The following is an 18,193-nucleotide window of genomic DNA, read 5'->3' as shown; positions in this document are numbered from 1 at the left end:
CCCCGTCCTGAGGAGCTGTGCTACACTGATGCTCCATGTGTGTTTAGTGCTTTTGCCCGAACTCAGAGCTTCTGGGCTGATGTGGTGAGTTTGTACAAAGTTCTACCTGCTGCTGTTTTATGAGTTGATGGTGATAAGTTGAGACGAGGCTCGTGGTCTTCACAGGGAACATAGAACCTTTTGCGACTGGAGGAACATTGGGAACATTGGTCTGACCCTGTCAGTGTTATAGAATTATAACAACATTATTTAAAAGAATAAATTCAGAGGCTTATACTCGCGTTTACTTGAATTCAGTCTTAATATATCCTATGGCTCTCACTGAAATACATTTCCAAATATTTTGCTTTCATGGCTCTTAGAGTAAAAAAGGTTCCCGACTCCTGTAGAAGGAAACGCTGGTTTAACAGGGACGTGGACGGAGCCGGAGCAGTTTGTAATCAAATGAGCCGTACGAGTGGATGAAGTGAGCGTCTGTGTTTTCAGGAGGAGGACGAGAAGCAGAGGCTGAGTCTGGTGAAGGAGCAGCACGAGGACGACACGGCGGACATGACGGAGCCCACGGAGGAGCTGTTTCTGAGCGTGGAGGAGGTGAGTCACGGGGACGTCCTCTGTCTGTGTGTGTCTGTGTGTGTGTGACTCTGTGTGTGTGACTCTGTGTGTGTGACTCTGTGTGTGTGACTCTGCTCTAATGTCTGTGTGTGTTTTTATTTGTATAACACAATTTGTACACAGAATACAGAATAAGAAAGTCACTGTAATCACAAAACAAACAAATCAAAGCAGAAATAATCACCATTAAAGTAACAGTAAAGGTCGCCGCACACTACAGGAAAATTTGCTAGATTTTTGGCAAATTCTCCTGCGATTTTTGTGTCTTTGTGTGTGATTTTTGAAGCCACTGCATATATTTAATTTTCTTATTTTTGGTTTTATATTGAAAAACGAATGAACGAATAACACACGGATTCAGAATAACACAGTATGTGTCGTTTGAACCCTGTGTTGTGTGTTTTTGTGTTGTGTGTTTTTGTGTTGTGTGTTTTTGTGTTGTGTGTTTTTGTGTTGTGTGTTTTTGTGTTGTGTTGTGTGTTTTTGTGTTGTATCAAAAGAAACACACCAAAATTCTCGTAAAGGTACAAATGCAAGGAGCAGCCAGACAAGGGTGAAAAACAAGAAAAATATCTGATGAAGGCTTTTTTTGCCCAAACGTTATTTTGTTAATAAAAAAGCTTTTGGACGTCGGCCACCGATTGTGCTGTGCATTTTTTCACCGTTGTGTCGTGTCGTGTCAGTCTCAGGTGAACCTCAGTGCCCACGGGTCCCTGCACTCGCTGGACACAGACGTGGGGACGCCCGTGGACCCGTACAAGGACAGTCTGAGGAGGGTCCAGTCCACGGACAGTCTGGGCTCGTCCGCGTCGCCGCCGCAGCAGCAGCAGCAGCAGGGTCTGGGCGGACACAACCACAAAGCCAAGTCCGCCGGCCACCTGGACGAGTCGGACTTCGGCCCCCTGGTGGGCGCGGACGGCGTGGCGGACGGCGGCTTCGGCGACGCCTCCTCCCTCAGCTCCATCAAACTGACCGCCAGCCACTTCCTCCTGACCAAAGACCAGGAGAAGGCCATCAAAGCCATGACGCCGGAGCAGGAGGAGACGGCCTCGCTGCTCTCCAGTATCTCCCAGGCCCCGGACACGGCCTACCTGCCCCCCGCCGGGTACAGGCTGGTCAGCGACAGCGAGTGGAACCTTCTGCAGCAGGAGGTGAGCGAGGGGGCGGAGTCAGGGGGGACGGGCGGCTGGGATTGGTCCTTCACAGAGATAAAGTTCAACAGGGTTTGGTTAGAGTTTGGTTCCGGTTAGAAACGGGATTATAGTCCAGGATCATCCAAACAGAGACGAGCAAACTGCAGTCACTCACTTCCCTGCGCGTGATGATCCACTGTGTTTTTGAAGCGCTGAACATAAAGATCTGAAGAGTGTAAAATGTTCTCGTGTGTTTGCAGCTGAAGAACGCCGGGCGAAAACTGGGACGCAGGTGTGAACTCTGCTCCAACTACGAGAAGCAGCTCCAGGCCATTCAGGGTCAAGAGGCGGACACACGAGACCAGGTGAGACAGAGACACACGAGACCAGGTGAGACAGAGACACACGAGACCAGGTGAGACTGAGACACACGAGACCAGGTGAGACTGAGACACACGAGACCAGGTGAGACAGAGACACACGAGACCAGGTGAGACAGAGACACACGAGACCAGGTGAGACAGAGACACACGAGACCAGGTGAGACAGAGACACACGAGACCAGGTGAGACAGAGACACACGAGACCAGGTGAGACTGAGACACACGAGACCAGGTGAGACAGAGACACACGAGACCAGGTGAGACAGAGAGACACGAGACAGAGACACACGAGACCAGGTGACAGAGACAGAGACACAGACGAGACGAGACCAGGTGAGACAGAGACACACGAGACCAGGTGAGACAGAGACAGAGCACACGAGACCAGGTGAGACAGAGACACAGAGACACACGAGACACCAGGTGAGACAGAGACACAGACGAGACACACACGAGACCAGGTGAGACAGAGACAGAGACACACGAGACACAGAGTGAGACACACGAGACCAGGTGAGACAGAGACACACGAGACCAGGTGAGACAGAGACACACGAGACCAGGTGAGACAGAGACACACGAGACCAGGTGAGACAGAGACACACGAGACCAGGTGAGACGAGACGAGACAGGTGAGACACACGAGACCAGGTGAGACACAGAGACACACGAGACCAGGTGAGACAGAGACAGAGACACGAGACCAGGTGAGACAGAGACACACGAGACCAGGTGAGACAGAGAGACACAGAGACCAGGTGAGACAGAGACACAGAGACACACGAGACCAGGTGAGACTGAGACACACGAGACCAGGTGAGACAGAGACACAGAGACACACGAGACCAGGTGAGACTGAGACACACGAGACCAGGTGAGACAGAGACGAGACACACGAGACCAGGTGAGACAGAGACACACGAGACCACCAGGTGAGACTGAGACACACGAGACCAGGTGAGACAGAGACACACACGAGACCAGGTGAGACAGAGACAGAGACACACGAGACCAGGTGAGACAGAGACAGACACACGAGACCAGGTGAGACAGAGACACACGAGACACACGAGACCAGGTGAGACAGAGACACACGAGACCAGGTGAGACTGAGACACACGAGACCAGGTGAGACAGAGACACACGAGACCAGGTGAGACAGAGACACACGAGACCAGGTGAGACAGAGACACAGAGACACACGAGACCAGGTGAGACAGAGACGAGACACACGAGACCAGGTGAGACAGAGACACACGAGACCAGGTGAGACAGAGACACACGAGACCAGGTGAGACAGAGACACACGAGACCAGGTGAGACAGAGACACAGAGACACACGAGACCAGGTGAGACTGAGACACACGAGACCAGGTGAGACTGAGACACACGAGACCAGGTGAGACAGAGACACAGACAGAGACGAGACCAGGTGAGACAGAGACACACGAGACACACACGAGACCAGGTGAGACAGAGACACACGAGACCAGGTGAGACAGAGACACAGAGACACACGAGACCAGGTGAGTCTGAGGTGGGGACAGGTGAACCACCGATTAATAACATGAAACTGGAGATGAGGGTGGGTGATTTCTCGATATTTAAAATATATTGAGATATTTTTTTAAACACTAAATGGATTTTTTGACATTTTGATATAATGTTTTAATTCTGATTTCGCTGCTTTGTGTTTTTACCTCCTCTGTGCCCTGGGAGCAGCCTGTTTTTTCAGAGCTTATAGTTGGTTTTAAGTTAAGACCTTGTGGAATTTGGCAGTTTTGTTTTTGCAGTAGTTTTTGGGGGATTATTGTTCCTGTATAAATATCCACATTTATATCGTATATCGAGATGCAGCAAAATATATCAAGATCTGTTTTTTGCTCCGTGTCGCTCAACCCGAACTAGAGAAGGAAGCGCGTCCGTCGCTGTGGACTCGAACCGCTGGAGCTGAAAACGAGGGGAAAGTAAGAGATTAAAGATTCCTCAAACATGAATCAGTCCAAATAAACTTCAGAGGTTCAGAGAGAAGAAACGACGAGAACCTGGAGAAACATCTGAGGAGAACAGCTCTGATTTCAAAACGAAGAGAAGGAGTTCACCGTTCGTACTCGTGAATAACAATAATCGTTTAATTGCTTTTTTTTTTTTTTTTTTGTGGCTTTAATCGTCACAGTAAAGTTTAATATTGTGCCGACCTCTGACCTGTGACCTGTGACCTGTGTCTTCTGTCTCAGGTGAAGAAGCTGCAGCAGATGCTCCGACAGGCCAACGACCAGCTGGAGAGGACCATGACGGAGAAACAGAACCTGGAGGAGTCCATCAAACTGGGCAACGAGGAGACCACAGCTAAGGTCTGAAACACACCGTTTTAACCTCGTCACGACCTCACGTCCAGAACACTTTATCTACACGTCCACATTTTATAAACACGACGTTTCCCAAGTGCCGCACAGACAAAGAAATACAATAAAAGACACGAAATCTCAATGGTGGGAGTCAAGTCCTTCTCTTCTGTCCTAAAACTTCTCTGAATCAGACTGATGTTCTTTATATTATTAAATATGTTTCCAGATGTTCTGTCCGTTTCCTTTCAGAGTTTTTCCGATGTTTGTGCTGCTTCCACACGGTTTATTTATATTAAAGCTTTTGACCAATCACATTTCAGCATCGTCTGTTGCCGGGCGGAGTCAGAGTCACAAAACACAAAACAAATGTTCATGAAACTGTCGCTTCAACCAATCAGATTCTGAGTTGGTGTCACCAGGGACTTTAACAACGAACGACAACCAGGACTAAACCAGGTCTAAACCAGGACTAAACCAGGACTAAACAGGACTGACTAAACCAGGACTAAACCGGGGTCTAAACCGGGACTAAACCAGGACTAAACCAGGACTAAACCAGGTCTAAACCAGGTCTAAACCAGGTCTAAACAAAGGACTAAACCGGGACTAAACCAGGGGACTAAACCAGGACTAAACCAGGACTAAACCGGGACTAAACCGGGACTAAAACCAGGACTACTAAACCAGGACTAAACCAGGACTAAACCAGGTCTAAACCAGGACTAAACCAGGACTAAACAGGGACTAAACAGGGTCTAAACCAGGACTAAACCAGGACTAAACCAGGACTAAACCGGGTCTAAACCAGGTCTAAACCAGGACTAAACCGGGACTAAACCGGGACTAAACCGGGACTAAACCGGGACTAAACCGGGACTAAACCGGGTCTAAACCAGGACTAAACCGGGACTAAACCGGACTAAACCGGGACTAAACCGGGACTAAACCGGGACTAAACCAGGACTAAACCGGGACTAAACCGGGACTAAACCAGGACTAAACAGGACTAAACCAGGACTAAACCGGGACTAAACCAGGACTAAACCAGGTCTAAACCAGGACTAAACCAGGACTAAACAGGGACTAAACCGGGTCTAAACCAGGACTAAACCGGGACTAAACCAGGACTAAACTGTGTCTAAACCGGGTCTAAACCGGGTCTAAACCAGGACTAAACCGGGACTAAACCGGGTCTAAACCGGGTCTAAACCGGGACTAAATCGAGTCTAGGCTGGGACTAAACCGGGTCTAAACCGGGACTAAACCAGGACTAAACCGGGTCTAAACCGGGACTAAACCGTGTCTAAACCGGGACTAAACCAGGACTAAACTGTGTCTAAACCAGGACTAAACCGGGTCTAAACCGGGTCTAAACCGGGTCTAAACCGGGTCTAAACCGGGACTAAACCGGGTCTAAACCGGGACTAAACCGGGACTAAAATCGGTCTAAAGGCTGGGACTAAACCGGGTCTAGGCCGGGACTAAACCGGGTCTAAACCGGTTCTAAACCGGGACTAATTCGAGTCTAGGCTGGGACTAAACCGGGTCTAAACCGGGTCTAAGCCGGGACTAAACCGGGTCTAAACTGGGACCAAATTGGGTCTGAACGGGGTCTAAACCGAGACCAAATCAGGACCAAATCAGGACCAAATGGGGTCTAAATGGGGACCAAACGGGGACCAAATCGGGACTAAATTGAGACTAAATCGGGACTAAATCGGATCTAAACCAGGACTAATCTTGGACTTGAGAGTGTGAGAGAGAGAACCCCGAGCCCGGCATGGTCCTTACATCTACGGTCACCAGACAGTCTACACGGGCGCAGCTTTGGGCCCTAGTCCTGGTTTAGTCCTGGTTTAGTCCTGGCTTAGTCCTGGTTTAGTCCTGGTTTAGTTCTGGTTTAGTTCTGGTTTAGTCCTGGTTTAGTTCTGGTTTAGTTCTGGTTTAGTCCTGGCTTAGTTCTGGCTTAGTCCTGGTTTAGTCCTGGCTTAGTTCTGGTTTAGTTCTGGTTTAGTCTGGCTTAGTTCTGGGTTTAGTCCTGGTTTAGTCCTGGTTTAGTTTCTGGTTTAGTCCTGGCTTAGTTCTGGTTTAGTTCTGGTTTAGTTCTGGTTTAGTCCTGGCTTAGTCTGGTTTAGTTCTGGTTTAGTCCTGGCTTAGTCCTGGTTTAGTCCTGGTTTAGTCCTGGTTTGGTTTAGTCCTAGGTTTAGTTCCGGTTTAGTTCTGTTTAGTCCTGGCTTAGTTCTGGTTTAGTCTGGTTTAGTCCTGGCTTAGTTCTGGTTTTTAGTTCTGGTTTAGTCCTGGCTTAGTTTCTGGCTTAGTCCTGGTTTAGTCCTGGTTTAGTTCTGGTTTAGTCCTGGCTTAGTCCTGGTTTTAGTCCTGGTTTAGTCCTGGTTTAGTCCTGGTTTAGTCCTGGCTTAGTTCTGGTTTAGTTCTGGTTTAGTCCTGGCTTAGTTCTGGCTTAGTCCTGGTTTAGTCCTGGTTTAGTTCTGGTTTAGTCCTGGTTTAGTCCTGGTTTAGTTCCTGGTTTAGTCCTGGTTTAGTCCTGGTTTAGTCCTGGTTTAGTTCTGGTTTAGTTCTGGTTTAGTTCTGGTTTCTGGTTTAGTCCTGGTTTAGTTCTGGTTTAGTCCTGGTTTAGTCCTGTTTAGTTGGTTTAGTCCTGGTTTAGTCCTGGTTTAGTCCTGGTTAGTTCTGGTTTAGTCCTGGTTTAGTCCTGGTTTAGTCCTGGTTTAGTCCTGGTTTAGTCCTGGTTTAGTCCTGGTTTAGTCCTGGTTTAGTCCAGCGCTCCTCACGTCTCCGTACACAGAATGTCCACGGCTCTTTACTGTGTTTGTGTAGAATAAGACTGTTTTATAACCAGAACATATTTCTTGAGGAGTGGATTGTTTCAGACGGACACGACTGAAGGCCCAAGTGTCAAACGAACTCTCCACCACTGATAAATCTTAAATAAAAACAATAAATACAAAGTGTTAAAATGCACAAAATGAATAAAATATAAAAAAAAAAAGACATAAAATTAAATAAAAGACAGAGAGAAGCACACAGTAAAAGTAGTAAAAGTGGATTTTAAGTGGCCTTTTTTTTTTAACTTTAAGGTCCAGCATCAAAACTAAACTGACCCCTGTGAGCTTTAAGTCATGTTCTGATGTTCTAATGTTCTAATGTTCCTCCTCAGAAGCTGGAGTTGTATTTCTCTCCTGTTGTCGTCTCGTGTCAGTTCTGGGCGTGTGCTCCTCTTCGCTCTGAGCTGCTTTTGTCTTCTGTTTTTTGGGGCGTGTCCAGTTCCAGCTGCTCCCTGACGCCACGACAAACAACTGAGCTGATAAGATTTTCACGGAACGTTTAGAAACAGACGAAGATGTTTTATTTTTGTTGTGTTTTCAGGTTGAGTCGTTCTCTCCCGAACACAATCGTTTTTTTGTGTCTTGAATCTGCTGCTCAAACTCGCCCAAGACTGAAGCTTCAACACAACATCTGGACAAAACTTCAACAACTGGAAAAACAAAAACCTGCAAGAACTAAAGGATCTGGACCAACATGAACATCAGAAGAGAAACAAGAACAAGTTCATGAAAAACTCTTGTGAAGCTCCAAGAGTCTGTGAGGAGAACAAGTTTGGAAACCCAGATTTTCTTTGACGTTTCTTCAAGTTTCTGTCTGAATTCTTGACGTTTTCGTGTCTCGTCGTCTGATTTTAAAACCCGAAGGAGCTGCGCGCGGTTTCATTTACTATCGTTTCCTCGGGATTCGCCAAAACCCGTCGTTCGCCGCTCAGTCTTGGGCGAGTGTGAGCGGCAGATTCAAGACACAAAATGATTCTGTTTTGGGAGAGAACAACTCAACCTGAAAACAGAACTTTTATAGAGTTTTTTTGGACTCTCAAACACTCCGCAGATGGATTGTGTTTAAACGTTGGTCTGAACTCGCGCTACGTGATCCTGGGGTTTTTATTTCAACGCTTTGTCCCTTAAACAAGATCTGAACGTTAATAACAGAACAATCAGGCGCCTTATTTCCCCCAGGTTACTCCCCCTTCAGAGCACCATCACATCACACTCACTTTATATTTAAGGAGAATTGTGGCGTGGGAGCCTGGCGGACGCGTAAGGAGGGTTTGAATAGGTCCCAGGAGAGATCACTAGATTACACAAACCTGCATGGATGAATCTAAAACCTCTTCAGGCAGGTTTGTGATGAGGAACAGCGTTAGAACACGGGAGAAAGCTCCAAAAAGTCCAATCTGAATAATAATAACAATAATAATAATAATAATGCGTTGTCGTGGTGACCTGGTGTGAGGAGGCGTTGTCGTGGTGACCCGGTGTGAGGAGGCGTTGTCATGGTGACCTGGTGTGAGGAGGCGTTGTCGTGGTGACCTGGTGTGAGGAGGCGTTGTCGTGGTGACCTGGTGTGGGTCCTGGCAGAGCTTTAGCCTCACAGCTGATTCAGAAACACTGTGGAACATTGACCACAGAGAACAGCGGGAGCCATCTGCTGTTGGTTCTGTTTGTTGTTTGTTGTTTGTTGATGTTTTCCTGACGTGCACCTGCAGACCGACCTGGAGCAGCTCAGGTCGTCTCCTCACCTCAGGTCACCGTCTGTTCTGAAACTTGAGAATATTTAAATCAGAACTGATGCTCCACTTCCACTTTCAGACATTTAACTCTGTTCTAGATTATTTATGTTTTTGCTGTTGTTTTTATCCTGAAGTATTTTTATTTGTTTGAGGATGATGACATTTAAATTATTTTTGTAAAATGGAAATAACCTGAAGTTAAACAAGAGTGTTTTTAGGGTTAGAGTTGTGTGAGTTATGGGTGAGTTGGTTTGAAGCAAAAAAATAATAATATTCTGATACAAGAACAATGGTCCACTTTTTTTTTAAGTCAACATCTTTACATTTTCATAAAGTTCTGGTTGATTCCTGCGTCGTGGTGAGGGGCCCTGGACACCGCAGGGACGTCACTTTGTTCATTATTAATTAATGAACTGATCATTGTATTTATACAGCGGCTTTAAGACACACAGAGACTTTTTACAGAACATTCTTCATCTCTCCACAGACTGATGGAAGTGAGACTGCCAATCCGAACCACCAACACACACACACACACACACTCCACTTTCACACAAGGCAATGTGTGTGAAGTGTCTTGCCTAAAGACACAATGACAGTTTTTGTCTCTGGTGCCTCCTGTGATTCCTGATGTTCCCAGAGTCTCGGTCCAGGTCCAGACTCAGACTCTGAGCGTCTGAGATCTGACAGGACCAGACTTTAATAAACATGTAAATATGAGGACCAGACTCCTCTTCCTCACAGCAGGCGGGACAGAAGAGGAAGGGCATCTGAACTACACAGGCCCATGTCACACTCCTCATGTGTCTATCCTGACCCGTGTGTGTGTGTATGTCTGTGTGTGTGTTCTCCTGTGTGTGTGTGTGTGTGTTCTCCTGGTCCTGACTGTACTTGTGTGTGTGTGTGTGTTCTCCTGGTCCTGACTGTACTGTGTGTGTGTGTGTTCTCCTGGTCCTGACTGTACTTGTGTGTGTCGTCCTGCAGGTGGCGGCGTTGACTCAGAGGGTGCAGGAGTCGGAGTCTCTGCTCGGGGCTCTGCAGGACGCCTTCAGTGACGCCAAACGCAGCACGCAGGAGCAGATGGTCAGTGTGTCCGGCCTCAACACACACAACACACACACACAAACACACAACAAACATACAACAAACACACATAGAACACGGCACAGTGTCACGGTTTACTGTGAGGATCAGTGTGAGAAGAAACATCCTGATTTAAAGAACTCACATCACACTGTTCTCTGTTCTGATGTAGTTTCACACAAACACACATACAGAAACACAAACACACACACACAAACACACACACACACACACCTGGAGTTGTGTTTGTTTCGCTCACACTCGAGGGAACTCCGTCCTAACACAGATGTGGTGACCTCCGTGAAGTTTGAATTTGAGATGTCCCCTTGAGATGTTTTGCCGTCTTGTTTTCGAGGAGGTCCTCATAAGTTCTCCCCCATTATACACAAACCTACACAAAAACTACGTCAGTCCTTTGTGTTTCGTTTGTGTCGTAAAGTTGCGTTTGTGTGATTCTGGTTCTTAAAATATTCAGTTTTATTTTGGGTCGATGACTCAAAATGTGAAACAGCCTCAAAACAGCAGAAAATTAAACCAGACATTTGTGTTTGGTTTGTGTTGTTTTGTGTGTGACTGTTTTCATTTGTGTGAGTTTATTTCTAAAATTATTTCATTTTTGTGTAAATTATATTTTGGTCATTTCCTCTCAGTTGACGACAGCGACTTAAGCAAAACTCCACAAAACTAATGAAGAGAAACGACCTGAGGCTGTGGAAAAGTCTGGATCATTATATAAAAATCTGAATCCAAACCAAGTTCCTTCAGACTGATCCAGACTTTTCCACAGCCTCAGGTCGTTTCTCTTCATCAGTTTTGTGGAGTTTTGTTAAAGTCGCTGCCGTCATCTGAACAAAAATGACCAAAATATAATTTACACAAAAATAATCATGAATAATTTTAGAAATAAACTCACACAAATGAAAACAGTCACACACAAAACAACACACACGTTTGGTTTAATTTTCTGTTGTTTTGAGGCTGTTTCACATTTAAATCCTCGACCCAAAATAAAACTGAATATTTTAAAAACCAGAATCACACAAACACAACTTTATACAACACAAACGAAACACAAACGACTGACTCCATTTTGTGTCGTTTTATTTCATATTGAAGTTTCCTGGAGGAATTTGACCTGTAAAAGAATCTTTAATATCTCCAGAACTAAATCAGAACAAACGACCTGACGTAGTTTTTGTGTAGTTGTGTTTGATGGAGATAGAACGTGACGCGGGTGGTGTTGTGTGTGTTTACGCGGGTGGTGTTGTGTTTGTTGACAGTAGAAGTTGACGCGGGTGGTGTTGTGTGTGTTGACGTGGGTGGTGTTGTTTGTTGACGTTGGCGGGTGGTGTGTTTGTTGACGCGGGTGGTGTTGTGTTTGTTGACGCGGGTGGTGTTGTGTTTGTTGACGCGGGTGGTGTTGTGTTTGTTGACGTGGGTGGTGTTGTTGTTTGTTGTTTCGCGGGTGGTGTTGACGCGGGTGGTGTTGTGTTTGTTGACGTGGGTGGTGTTGTGTGTGTTGACGCGGGTGGTGTTGTGTTTGTTGACGTGGGTGGTGTGTTTGTTGACGCGGGGTGTGTGGTGACGCGGGTGGTGTTGTGTTTGTTGACGCGGGTGGTGTTGTGTTTGTTGACGCGGGTGGTGTTGTGTTTGTTGACGCGGGTGGTGTGTTTGTTGACGCGGTGGGTGTTGACGTGTGGTGGCGTTGTGTTTCAGAGTGCGGGTGGTGTTGACGTGGGTGGTGTTGTGTTTGTTGTTGCGGGTGGTGTTGACGTGGGTGGTGTTGTGTTTCAGAGTGCGGGTGGTGTTGACGTGGGTGGTGTTGTGTTTTTTTTGACGCGGGTGGTGTTGACGTGGGTGGTGTTGACGTGGGTGGTGTGTGTTTCAGAGTGCGGGTGGTGTTGACGTGGGTGGTGTTGTGTTGTGGTGTTGACGGTGGTGTGTGTTTGTGCGGGTGTGTTGACGTGGGTGTGTTGTGTTTCAGAGTGTGGGTGGTGTTGACGTGGGTGGTGTTGTGTTCAGAGTGCGGGTGGTGTTGACGTGGGTGGTGTTGTGTTTCAGAGTGTGGTGGTGTTGACGTGGGTGGTGTTGTGTTTCAGAGTGCGGGTGGTGTTGACGTGGGTGGTGTTGTGTTTCAGAGTGCGGGTGGTGTTGACGTGGGTGGTGTTGTGTTTCAGAGTGCGGGTGGTGTTGACGTGGGTGGTGTTGTGTTTGTTGTTGCGGGTGGTGTTGACGTGGGTGGTGTGTGTGTGTTGTGTTGCGGGTGGTGTTGACGTGGGTGGTGTTGTGTTTGTTGTTGCGGGTGGTGTTTGACGTGGGTGGTGTTGTGTTTCGAGTGCGGGTGGTGTTGTGGTGTGTGTTGACGTTGGTGGTGTTGTGTTTGTTGTTGCGGGTGGTGTTGACGTGGGTGGTGTTGTGTTCAGAGTGTTGCGGGTGGTGTTGTGTTTCAGAGTGCGGGTGGTGTTGACGTGGTTGGTGTTGTGTTTGTTGTTGCGGGTGGTGTTGACGTGGGTGGTGTTGTGTTTCAGAGTGCGCTGGTGCAGTCCCGGGAGCAGCTGGTGGAGGAGCTGAGTCGCCTCCACCGAGACAACGAGAATCTCCAGGGCAAAAGACGCCTCCACACGGAGCTGCAGCAGCAAGAGGACTTCAGCATGCCCACCTCCGTCAGTGTAAGAACCCCACCTCCTCCACCTCCACCTCCGTCAGTGTAAGAACCCCACCTCCTCCACCTCCGTCAGTGTAAGAACCCCACCTCCTCCACCTCCACCTCCGTCAGTGTAAGAACCCCACCTCCTCCACCTCCACCTCCGTCAGTGTAAGAACCCACCTCCTCACCTCCACCTCCGTCAGTGTAAGAACCCCACCTCCTCCACTCCACCTCCGTCAGTGTAGAACCCCACCTCCTCCTCCACCTCCGTCAGTGTAAGAACCCCACCTCCTCCACCTCCACCTCCACCTCCGTCAGTGTAAGAACCCCACCTCCTCCACCTCCACCTCCGTCCAGTCAGTGTAAGAAACCTCCACCTCCCTCCACCTCCGTCAGTGTAAGAACCCCACCTCCTCCACCTCCACCTCCGTCAGTGTAAGAACCCCACCTCCTTCCACCTCCGTCAGTGTAAGCTCCACCTCCTCCTTCTCCACCTTCACCTCCACCTCCATCAGTGTAAGCGCTCCACCTTTACCTCCACCTCCTCCATCACTGTGAGCTCCACCTCCTCCCCCACCTCCACCTCCGTCAGTGTAAGAGCTCCACCTCCTCCTCCACCTCCACGAGTGTAAGAGCCCCACCTCCACCTCCACCCGCTCCACCCTTCTTGCCTCCTTTGATAAATCGGTTTGATCTAAGATTTTAATGAAGAAATGTTGCGTTTACACAATAAAAAAGGAGAAAATCAACATAACGGACGAAGAAACGGAACAGATTTTTACAGAATCAACGATCGAAGCTCCAAACTCTGACGATCTCGGGTTAAAGAAGATCTAGATTTTGTTCTGAGTTTTGGAGGAGACGTCTTCTGCGTCTGAGAGACACGTGAGACTCGTGAGCGTCTCAGGTTTGGACGGAGGATTTTCTCGCTCTGTCTGACACTGGTTTGAAATATCGGTGCCGATCCTGGAAAAAAAAAGACTATATTTACTGCTTGTCGTCGGCCCAGAAAATCTCATAATGATTGAACTTTTATTTACAGAAAAGTAGCGGCAGATAAATTACAGCTTCAGCACATTTGGATCAGTTTTGTTTCATTTATTTTTGTTGAGGAAACACTGTAAAATACCAAGTAATATACAAGACGTTTATTTGTGTGTCACTTAACAGACCAGGCTTTTATTTGAGACCAGGCGGCAAATTGGGGCAGGAGATTAATTTCTTCCTCATGAAAATCTGGTCCTTGAATTTTTTTAACCAGTCTGACGATAATTTACAGTTTTTATACGATGTCCCGGCGACTGCTTTGTCTTTTCGTTGTGGACTCGATTCCTTCCGCCTCGTCCCTTTGCCGTGATTTTCCTCTTACGCCGCAGCAGCGACGATCACAAACTCGAGTCATTTTACCAAAACTCCTAAAAAACGCTTCCATTTCACCGTCTTTCTTTTTCACGTCACTTCGAAATCAGGATTTCACAGCGACGTCGTCTGTTCCTCCGAATAGACTCTGTCCACTTCGAGTCACACGACCAGACTGGTGCGGGCAGGACCGACCTGAAGTCAAACTGCTCCTGTCGCTGTAAACATCAGACTCTGTGTGTCGCTGCACGAATCATCACGTCTTTGTTAAATAAAAACACAAAAACAACGGGAAATGGAAGTTTGACCCACAACAACCGCTGGACCAGACTGCAATAGACTGGACTGCAATAGACCTGCAATAGACTCGACTGCAATAGACTGGACTGCAATAGACTGGACTGCAATAGACTGGACTGCATTAGACTCGACTGCAATAGACTGGACTGCAATAGACTGGACTGCAATAGACTGGACTGCATTAGACTCGACTGCAATAGACTCGACTGCAATAGACTGGACTGCAATAGACTGGACTGCATTAGACTGGACTGCATTAGACTGGACTGCAATAGACTGGACTGCAATAGACTGGACTGCAAAGAGACTGCAATAGACTGGACTGCAATAGACTGGACTGCAATAGACTGGACTGCAATAGACTGGACTGCATTAGACTCGACTGCAATAGACTGGACTGCAATAGACTGGACTGCAATAGACTGGACTGCTGACTGAATAGACTGACATAATAGACTGGACTGCAATAGAACTGGACTGCAATTAGACTCGACTGCAATAGACTGGACTGCCAAATAGACTGGCAATAGAACTGGACTGCAATAGACTGGACTGCAATAGACTCGACAGCAGTACGGACTGCAATAGACTGGACTGCAATAGACTGGACTGCATTAGGACTGCAATAGACTGGACTGCAATAGACTCGACAGCATAGACTGGACTGCAATAACTGGACTGCATAGACTGGACTGCAATAGACTCGACTGCATAGACTGGACTGCAATAGACTGGACTGCATTAGACTCGACTGCAAAGACTGGACTGGACTGGACTGCAATAGACTGGACTGCAATAGACTGGACTGCAATAGACTGGACTGCAATAGACTGGACTGGACTGACCAATAGACTCGACTGCAATTAGACTCGACTGCAATAGACTCGACTGCAATAGACTCGACTGCTGGACTCGACTGCTGGACTCGACTGCATTAGACTCGACTGCAATAGACTCGACTGCTGGACCAGACTGCAATAGACTGGACTGCAATAGACTGGACTGCAATAGACTCGACTGCATTAGACTCGACTGCAATAGACTCGACTGCAATAGACTCGACTGCTGGACTCGACTGCATTAGACTCGACTGCAATAGACTCGACTGCTGGACTCGACTGCTGGACCAGACTGCAATAGACTGGACTGCAATAGACTGGACTGCAATATACTGGACTGCAATAGACTCGACTGCAATATACTGGACTGCAATAGACTCGACTGCATTAGACTCGACTGCAATAGACTCGACTGCATTAGACTCGACTGCAATAGACTCGACTGCAATAGACTCGACTGCTGGACTCGACTGCATTGGACTCGACTGCTGGACTCGACTGCATTAGACTCGACTGCTGGACTCGACTGCATTAGACTCGACTGATAGACTCGACTGCTGGACTCGACTGCATTAGACTCGACTGCTGGACTCGACTGCTGGACTCGGCTGCTGGACTCGGCTGCATTAGACTCGACTGCTGGACTCGACTGCTGGACTCGACTGCATTAGACTCGACTGCATTAGACTCGGCTGCTGGACTGCGGCTGCTGGCTGGACTCGACTGCTGGACTCGGCTGCTGGACTCGACTGCTGGACTCGACTGCATTAGACTCGACTGCTGGACTCGGCTGCTGGACTCGACTGCTGGACTCGGTGTTGAATTGAAACCAGGCTGTTATTTGGTATTTTATGGTTTTGTGGTTTTCACTCGGTATCGACAGACACTTGGATCTGTGGTATCGGAATCGGTATCGGAGCTGAAAAAGCCGGATCTGCGTCGCTGCTCTGTCGTCCGGTTCTAGTTTCTTCTAGAAACGTTTGTTTGATTCCAGAAGAGACAAAACTACAAAACAGAACCAACAGAACGACTCGACTCCAATCATGTTTTAAAAATAAATACAGAATAAAAATCACATTTACAGTGTTTTTCTGTGCATCACGAACAGTTGGCAAACGAGAAAATCAGTTTGTCGACTGGACAAACGTTTGTTTGGTCGAAAACGTTTCACAGAAATGAAGAAGCAGTTTGGACGAACCTCGAAACGTCTTCGACCAAATAAACTTTTGTCCAGTCGACAGATTTTTCTCCTTTGACGTCTTTTCTTTACACTTTTTACTCTTTCTCTTTATCTCTATAAACTGTTTCTGTCTGTGGCTCCTGACTCCCACAGGGAAATAACTTTACATAGAAAATCAATTACTGTTTTATTCAGATTATAAGTCACACCAGCTCAAGAATGTGTAATGAAAAAGAAAAAAACATGTGTAAGTGTGAGTTTTTGTGGTGAATGTGTTTAATAAAGTGAGAGACGAGGACGGGACATTTGGTTTGTGAAGTGAAGTTGTAGTAAAAACAACAGAAGAGAAGAACAGACTGTTCACACTCTCACATATTTGACAACAGAAACAACAGAACAAGTTGAACAAACTGTTTCCCTCCAAATCACTAAATCACTTCAGGTCTTCATCCTCGTGTCACTTCTGAACAACTCGACCTCGACGTCCGGAGGGAAACGGAGCCACACAAACTCTTCTGTGTCGCTGTCCTCAGACTCACACTCTGTTCAGTTACAATTATTCAGGTCTTTCTGAATCATTCGTTTGTTTTTCAAAATAAAAACAAAAATAAGAAAACAAATAAACCCAAATATTATTATTATAATAACGATTCGTTTTTTCAGTTTTCAGTTTTGTGTTTAAATGAAGAATGAAAAAATGTATAACGACTGAACCAGGACTGAACCAGGACTGAACCAGGATGAACCAGGACTGATCCAGGACTGAACCAGGTCTGAACCAGGACTGAACCAGGACGGAACCAGGACTGTTCCAGGACTGAACCAGGACGGAACCAGGACTGTTCCAGGACTGATCCAGGACTGATCCAGGACTATCCAGGACTGAACCAGGTCTGAACCAGGACTGAAACCAGGACTGTTCAGGACTGATCCAGGACTGAAACCAGGTCTGAACCAGGTCTGAACCAGGACTGAACCAGGTCTGAACCAGACCAGACAGGTGAACCAGGACTGAACCAGGACTGAACCAGGTCTGAACCAGGACTGAACCAGGTCTGAACCAGGTCTGAACCAGGACTGAACCAGGACTGAACCAGGACTGAACCAGGTCTGAACCAGGTCTGAACCAGGACTGAACCAGGACTGAACCAGGACTGAACCAGGACTGAACCAGACTGAACCAGGACTGAACCAGGTCTGAACCAGGTCTGAAACCAGGACTGAACCAGGACTGAACCAGGACTGAACCAGACTGAACCAGGTCTGAACCAGGTCTGAACCAGGACTGAACCAGGTCTGAACCAGGTCTGAACCAGGACTGAACCAGGTCTGAACCAGACCAGAACCAGGTCTGAACCAGGTCTGAACCAGAACTGAACCAGGACTGAACCAGGACTGAACCAGGACTGAACCAGGACTGAACCGGACCCGGACTGAACAGTTGGTTCTGGTTCAGTTGGACGTCGCAGTTTAAGTCACAGAAACAGGAAACAGTCTTTATCTGTTTTTTCCATTTTTCATTTAAACACAAAATCAAAAACTGAAAAAAAAAAAATGAATCTTTATCTGTTTTCTGTCATTTTGGTTTTGGAGACAAATAGACACAAGAGACAAAAAAATTTATATATATATTTTTTTTTTGAAAAACAAATGAACGACACACGGATTCTTTCTGAACCTGGTTTCTCAACACCTGGTAGACCTGTTTAGACCTGGTTTCAGACCTGGTTTAG

The 18,193-nt window shown here is 47.2% G+C and overlaps 1 protein-coding gene across 1 annotated transcript in view; it reads left to right on the top strand.

Annotated features, from left to right (window-relative positions):
• The window catches only part of rabep1 (rabaptin, RAB GTPase binding effector protein 1), a gene marked incomplete at its 5' end in the record, with an annotated part of 37,526 nt that overhangs the window by 5,427 nt on the left and 13,906 nt on the right, over window positions 1-18,193 (top strand). The window contains 6 exons of the mRNA XM_055148975.1: window positions 487-591; window positions 1,296-1,763; window positions 2,006-2,110; window positions 4,366-4,482; window positions 10,037-10,135; window positions 12,664-12,804. Coding sequence (XP_055004950.1) covers window positions 487-591; window positions 1,296-1,763; window positions 2,006-2,110; window positions 4,366-4,482; window positions 10,037-10,135; window positions 12,664-12,804 — 1,035 coding nt within the window. The remainder of the gene's footprint in view (window positions 1-486; window positions 592-1,295; window positions 1,764-2,005; window positions 2,111-4,365; window positions 4,483-10,036; window positions 10,136-12,663; window positions 12,805-18,193) is intronic.

Source organism: Boleophthalmus pectinirostris, unplaced genomic scaffold, assembly GCF_026225935.1.
Source record: "Boleophthalmus pectinirostris isolate CB_2022bp ecotype Guang Dong unplaced genomic scaffold, ASM2622593v1 HiC_scaffold_12, whole genome shotgun sequence".
Taxonomy (NCBI): domain Eukaryota; kingdom Metazoa; phylum Chordata; class Actinopteri; order Gobiiformes; family Gobiidae; genus Boleophthalmus; species Boleophthalmus pectinirostris.
This window is presented reverse-complemented; position numbering and strand designations above follow the sequence as displayed.